At 22.8% G+C, this 7,897-nt stretch overlaps 1 protein-coding gene across 1 annotated transcript in view; it reads right to left on the bottom strand.

The window, feature by feature from the left end:
* Window positions 1-1,206, bottom strand: part of LOC101514081 (very-long-chain aldehyde decarbonylase CER1) — an 8,315-nt gene extending 7,109 nt beyond the window's left edge. The window contains exons 1-3 of the mRNA XM_004510090.4: window positions 1,046-1,206; window positions 569-792; window positions 18-250 (exon numbers count right to left, since the gene is read on the bottom strand). Of these exons, the coding sequence (XP_004510147.1) occupies window positions 18-250; window positions 569-792; window positions 1,046-1,105 (517 nt within the window). The 5' untranslated portion in view covers window positions 1,106-1,206. The remainder of the gene's footprint in view (window positions 1-17; window positions 251-568; window positions 793-1,045) is intronic.
* Between the last annotated feature and the right edge of the window lie 6,691 nt (window positions 1,207-7,897).

Below are 7,897 nucleotides of genomic sequence, written 5' to 3'. Positions count from 1 at the left end.
AAAAAAAAAAAACTCACAAGTGATTGGTTCTGTAACAATAGAAGAATGATGGTGAGAGTGGTATCTGGAGTATAGAAAATGATGATGAAGTGCTTTGTGTAACCAATAGTAAAGAAACTCCACTGGCCCAGCATGTAGAAGAATTGTTATTATCACACCATCTGTTCTCCATATTGGTAACTTCCGAGACTCTTCAATAAACATTTGTCCAATATAGAATATCACTCCATTGAACAATATTTGGTCATCCCTTCATCAAAAGTATATAATATGAAATTCATTATTTTATATATTAATTGGACCACTATTTCACTCCTAATGTATGTTTCTCTCTTTTTTAATTTAGAAATTACATACTTTTATCAAATTAAATCACGAAAATGTTTTTAGATCTTTTAGAAGATTCAATTCAGATCTAATAAAAAAAAATATTATTACAAATGAGGTTATTAATAAAATGCTATAAACAAATTTTCATCCGAAAAAATGTTATTGTAAATAAAGCAATATAGGTTTGAATTTTCTATACTAATTACTAACATTTGTCATTAAAAAAAGTGATATTTACCAGTTGCTTTCTCGATCAACTTGTTCGAACTCGATGCTCTTGTCGACGATTCGACTTTTGCCTTTGGCGGTTCGATGGCGAGAAAGAGAGATCCAAATTTGGTCATGTAGCATCCTCACCATTAAATATGGGAAGATGAGGAAGTTACTAAGGTCTCTTTCCTCTGAACCATTCACAAAGAAGGAGTATGTGCTGTGTGCTACCCATGGTGTCAAAATCACCCACTGCAATATCATTCATTTTTTTAATTTCAAACAAATTAATTAACAACTATAATAACAAGTTATAACCATCTACAATATTATACTATTTTTAATTTCTACATCTCAATTAATAGGAATTAAAATCATGCATGATTTTTCAAATTATTATATAAATGATATACTAGTATATGAGAGTGTGATTGATTAAATGATGGAAATCATGCAATAATTATAATAATAATAATATATAATATGATAATAATAAGTATAGAACCTTAAAACTTCCAAGAGGTGTCCATGGCCAATTAGTAAGTATGCCAGGTTTGGATGCCATTATTTAGCCAACAAATAGTAGAAGAAAGGTTCGTGAGCATGATATATATTGGTATATGTCTATTTATAAGCTTGTTTGATGCTTAACGGTGCATTATCATTTATCACATGGAAACTATATGTTTTCTTTAGTTTAAGCTCTAGATTACTCATTGAATAGTAGTTTGAGTAGTTTTACTCATAATGAACTGTAATCAATGAAAATTATTATTTTCCTTACTATTTGAGTTTAATTTCTACCCACTTTCAATTAATAATACTTTATTTTTAATTAATCACATTTAATATTTTCAAGCATTAAATTAATGAAACGTTCCCTATTTATTTTAAAAAATCCAACAATAAATAATAAGCTTTACAAGTGCTAAACCCGGAACCTCTAAGTTAAAATCGTATCATATAACCACTTGTCCAAATTTAATTACATGTTTATACAAAATATATAATCTATTTAACTAATAATTAATTGTATGCAATAAAATTAAATTCACGCATTAATTTTTATAAGCAACTTTGTATATATATATATATATGATAATATTTAATATATTTTAATAAACATTGAAATTGTTTAAAATGAAGGATTAAATAAATTTTTTAGTCCCTTTACATTTTTTTTAGTTATTGTAAAAAAAAATCAAAATTTTTAACTCCTATGAAATTATCCGATATATGATTTTAGTCTCTGTTGAAATATCAATATATATATTTTTTAATGATATTTTTTGGCAGACACGTCTACAATTTTATAAAAAATTCATTCACAAAAAGTGATCTCAAATTCAACTTTTAGTTCTATATTGTCGTTGTTTTTGTCTCGAGTTTATGACGTTTGAAAAATTTATTTTTATTTTATCTAAAGTTTAAAAATTCTAAATTTTTTAGGGATAGTTTTTTATAATATACTAAATATGTTTGCAAAAAATCATTCAATAATTGACAAGTTGAAAGATAATTAAATATGTTTTATTGTAATAGGGACAAAAATTATTTGTAGAACAATTATGTAGCAATGAAAAAATGTGACTTTTTTACATGGACTTAAAAACTTATTTAACTCTAAAATGTATGTCAAATGAATTATAGGTTTATTCTTAATGAACTTGAAAATATTTCACTTTTTTTATTTGAGTCCTTGTGAAAATATTTAGTTTTGTTTTTTGTTTCTATAAATATATGTTTTTTACCTTTAGTCTCAAATATTTTGTTTTTAGTCTTTATAATTATACATTTTTTGCTAATGGTTCCTATAAATATTTATTTTAGTCTTTATCTTGAGAGTTAAGAATCAAATGTTTCATCTATTATTGGGATCACTTTCAATATAAATAAATATTACACGAACTAAAAAAATATCGAGGATATAAATTAAGGAGAAAAAGTATATATTAGTCGGACTAAAAATAAATAAAATAATTTTATAAGAACTAAAATAAAAAATAATATATTGATAAAAATTAAATTTATATGTAAACTTAAATTTTATCTGTTGCTAATAGTGAGATTTTTTATTGTTAAATTTCATCTTTTTGTAATATTAAGATTTTTAGTCGAACAAATTCTCGTATTTGTAAAGTTTAATTATGTATGATATTCGACCTTCAATCATTTAGTATCACATGATTTTTTATATTTAATTATTTTTAAATAAATTTAATTTTAAATAAATTTTACTTTAAAGAATCGGCACCCAAATTTTTGGATGTATCCAAGAACTTACCTATTAAATTAATTTTAATATATTAACCAAATATGATCCTTCATTAAATGTTGTTGGAGTATGGTTAGACCTTTTTATATGTAAAAGTGTAAAAGTATCACAAACAAATATATTAAAATGTGTGATCTTTCATCACATATTATGTGTCATTTAAGGTTATGTAAATATAGTGGCAGAGATTTATAAAAAATTTATAGGATGTCTCTCATGATTGACCATGCATAGAGAGAAACATTTAATCATGACTATGCATGATCAATCATTTGATATGTGTGTTAATTAATAGATAATTCAATCATCTCTTTTAAAAATTTACTTCAATAATGGTAAAAATTTAATTTGTATTTTCTTAATTTATTTTCTTCTCTTAACATATAAAATGAAACTTTTAAAATTATTTTTCAATTTTATTTATTAAAAATAGTCAAGATAGGTTTTTTTTATTCAAATAAAAATGTATATGTTGTTAATCTATCATTAAAAATTAGAAGACGATGATTAAAAATATACCTCTCTTTTTAATCATTAATAATTAAAATAAAATTTACTAAACTATCTTTTAATTATACTAAATTAAAATAGTAAGAAGTTATTTTCTTGTCCAAATAAAAACAATATATATTGTAAAAAGAGGTGGAGCTAAGAACATGCAGTCTATTTTAATAAAACATTACTCCAATCCCTTAATTTTAATCAAACAGATGTAATTAAAAGTTTTTATTTATCAAAATAACTAAATGTTTTCACAATAAAAGTTTTTGTAATCCAAATATTAAATGCTGCGGCCCACGCTAGTTTCACTAAGCTCCGCCATTTAAATACCCTAACTAATGGAATAAATAACAAGGTAGTTGGGTGGGCAGTGCTATATATAGTAGTAAATAAAACTATTTAAATTAAAAAAGTAATAAATAATAGTATTATATGGATTAGTAGAAAATTATAACTAATACTATTAATATTCTTTTTTACTAAAACATATGATATTTATTATTCAAATTATTGGAATATAATATCAAGAAAAATATTTGAAGTCATTAAAGACGAAAATGACGAATTCACCGATAAAATCATAATATTTATATTAATTAATAATATCAAATGATAAAATATCTATAAATTTAAATAATTTAAATTGTATAGAATATTAATGTATTTGAATTTGTAACATTAAAAATGTTATAGTCAATTTTTTTAATAACAAATAAATATATTATAAAATAAGGTGTAATAACGCATTGAGTACAAGAAGTACCCTAATCAGACAGAAAAATAAAGACATAAGTAAAAATATAAAAATAAACAAAACACTAACAAAATCTAAGTACCGACAAAATCCGAAGTTCACTATTTATAGGGAACCAAGAGCGAAGTCAATTAAGAAGATCAACACAAATTGAATAATTAGATCTTGAACGACCCACCAACCTCTATTTCGATCGCCAGTATAACTGAAAATATCCGATCTCTAAATCGGTCACTATAGGCGAAATTTCTAATAGTGAATAACAAGAAAGTTAAACAAAGTCGCATCAAAAACGACGAACAAAACATTGTAACACTCAGACGACGAAATGACAAACAAATTAATGCGTAAGATAAAAAATTAAATATATAAAATAATAATTTATATAAATAAAAAGAGAAAAAATGAATTAAAATAATCTGAAATCACTAATCTTATGTAGATGAAGATGAGTTAAGATGAAGGAAGAAAAGGAAAGTTCTATTTGATTATCCTATTATATTGAGGGGCATTTGACATGTGGAATAAGAGAACATCTAGTATACTAAATATAATAATTTTGTATTAGAAATTGTGCGTTCATATTTTTTAAAAATTTTGATTTCTATATTTGTAAGAGAAAAATAAATACTATTTATTAAATACTTCCAACAGACCTGATTTTTTATCATTTAAGTATGTTACTTTTATTTTACAATATTGACTTTTTTTTAAAACAAATATACAACTAATAGTATTTTTCTTTTTGGACCATTAAAAACTTAAAATTATACATTAAATAAATTTTAATTTTACTTAATAAATTAATGAAGAAATTTATTAAATCTATTTAAATTTATTATTTTTTAATATGTATCAAAAGGTAAAAAAACAAAATTTATAGGCGAAGTGAATATTTAACCTGTGTCTTTAAGGCATATGTAATATCAACTTTATATTAATATTCTTAAAATAAATGAATATGAGTTTATTATAAAATCCTAGACAGGGGAGTAATAAATGTGTGAAAAGAAGCTTCAAAGATGTTCTTATACGTGGCATTACAAGAGTACATCTATTTATTTGCTCATGAAAGGGAGTACTTATTCTTATACGTGGCATTACAAGGACTAAAGAGTACTTATCATATCTATAAATTTATCAACTAACTTATTTAAAGATTCTATGTAGTATTCTCTTGGAGAATGATAAAAAAAAAATACATTCTTCCTCACGAGATGATTCGTTTATTTTTCTTACTTAATTTAGAAAACCTATAAACATGAAAGTGATTAACACTTTTATAGAATTATTCTTATTAATTATTAGTGAATCTATTATTTTTTTTTTTCTAAATCAAAATATACTTACCATATTTCTAAACTCAAGAAATGTTAAGAGAAGAAAAGAGAATAATACTAAAGTTTATTATAAAACTAACTCACTTACTAAAAATAACAATCTACTACAACATCACAACAAAATCAACAAACAATTTAGTGGAAGATAGTAATTTATAAGTAATATATTTTTAATTTGATTGAAATTTTAGTCTTTTTATTCTTATCAATTCACAAAATTGACATTTTTGATTTCTTTTTAATATTTTTGAACTAAAAAATGAGGATTTGACATATTTTAAATAACATAATATACAATTCCAAAATATAGAATCATCTAGATGTATTAATTATTTATATGTCATTAATTAAATTAAAAATATAAAAAAATTCTAAAGTAAAGATAAGTTTGTATAGTGTTTTATTTCATTTTCACATGTGTTTTATCATATGTCACGTTATTTAAAATATATCACGTCATCATTTTTTAGTTAAAAAATTTAAATAAGTGATCAAAATTGTTGAATTTTAAATTAAGAGGACTAATTTCGTGCATCACTAAAAATAAATGAATTAAAACTATAATTAAAAAAAAATGTTAATAGTCATTGGATTTTTATAATTTTGAGTCTCACTTTTTTAAAAGTCCGGTACGACCTATTAGTAATGGTATATTTAAAAGTCTATTTCATATCAACATTTTTAAATAATTAATCAAACATATTTTTTAATACACTAAAAAGATAATAGTTAAATGAAATTAAGTATTTTTGTAGATTTAACACGACATTTTAAATAATTTTACTTTATAAGATAAATTTCAATTCTATTTTATCATAATACATTTAAGGAGAAATTGTTTTGTTCTCCTCTTAGTTATCTTTAAATGACACTGACACCCCATCTAATTTTCGTGACACTTAAGTATTTTCTTGCCATTCACTATATAACACAATTAAAGTTTTTACTTTAATTTGTAAATATACAATCATACAACTAGTATATGAACCTTAAAAGATATAGTTTTCTTCTTAATTAAAAACTAAGTGTGTATTTTAGTGTTTATTTAGTGAATAACAAATGAAGATATAATACAATTAAAAATACTAAAAATAAGCAAATTCATAATTAATCATAACAATCAACATTTAATATTTAATAGTAATAATAATAATAATAAAATATTCTTCATATTTAGTTAAGTATGTTAGCTTAATAAATTTAAAAGAATATTTGATCTATAGCATGTGAGCTGTTATTTTTTTTTATAGTTAAATAGCCTTTTAAAAAAAATTAACCTTGTTTATTTAAAAATAATTTTATTTAACACGAATTTATTGTAGATTAAACCATAAATCTCTATGGACTTGTCTGACTTATTATTTTCCTATGATCCACATAGCATTTATGCAAATCCAGTGAAGCTTATGAAATCTTTCTTTTAATAACTTTTTTAATTAGTTATACTTATCCAAATTATAAACTGGAAAATTCAAATTATGAATCTGAAATAAAAAAATATTATACAATATCAAAGTTTAAGTCATCCAAAATGTATTAAGTCATCCAAAACTAAAAAGTTGCTTTTGAAAATAAATATGATTTGTTTCAATTAAATTAGGATTGTGTCGCGGCCTAAAATTTCGGGTTTTCATCGAATTAAATGGAGTCGCCACCAAAATTTATTTTAAAATAGGGAAAATATTGGAAAACCCTTTAAAATGTAAAAATGGTCTTTGAAACCAGATTTTGAGTTCGGGAGTCGATTATGCGTAGGGAAGGTATTAGCACCCTACGACATCCGTTAAAATACGGTTACCTTTAATTAATTGTGCAAAATTATATCAACTTAAATATATTTATTTTTCTTTATTATTAAATATGAATATAAATTGTTTTTTATAAATGTGATTCTTTGAGATAAAAGTGTGTTAAAAAAAGAAAGGAAAAAAGAAAGTTTTTTATTAGTGTGCTTGACAAGAGTGTGATCTTGCTCCTACGTATCTCCCGCTGCGATGGAGAAATCAAAGCTACGTAGTTCTTGGTAAAAAATGTGAATGCGTTGATTGCTTTTAAATAAATTGTATTTTGTTATTAAAAAGTTAAATTTGACGAACTTAAAAAAGGGCTTCCTTGGTTTGAATAATTATCTTAAAATATGAATTTTAAGACGATCGAATTGTACAACTCGTGTCTCAAAACTCAAGGAGTAAAAAAAAGATGTCACATCTAATTTTAATCCTCTTAAGAATATTTTTTGTCTTTAAATTGAGTTTTAAAATCAACAAAATGTTTAACTTGTGTCTTAACAACTCCAAGATCTAATTAATTAAATTTTAAAAAGTTGATTTTAATTCCATTTATTTATAAAAATAAATTTTAAAGCTATAAATTATATTATGCAACTCATTGATTAAAATATGTTATTTTTAATTAACTTTCAATAATTTTTACTTATTAATTTATTTGTGAAAATGAGATTAGAACCACCAAGTTGTCACAATTTGT

This window comes from Cicer arietinum, chromosome 7 (assembly GCF_000331145.2).
Source record: "Cicer arietinum cultivar CDC Frontier isolate Library 1 chromosome 7, Cicar.CDCFrontier_v2.0, whole genome shotgun sequence".
Taxonomy (NCBI): Eukaryota; Viridiplantae; Streptophyta; class Magnoliopsida; order Fabales; family Fabaceae; genus Cicer; species Cicer arietinum.
The sequence above is the reverse complement of the archived record's forward strand: the minus strand, read 5'-3'. Positions and strand labels throughout refer to the sequence as shown.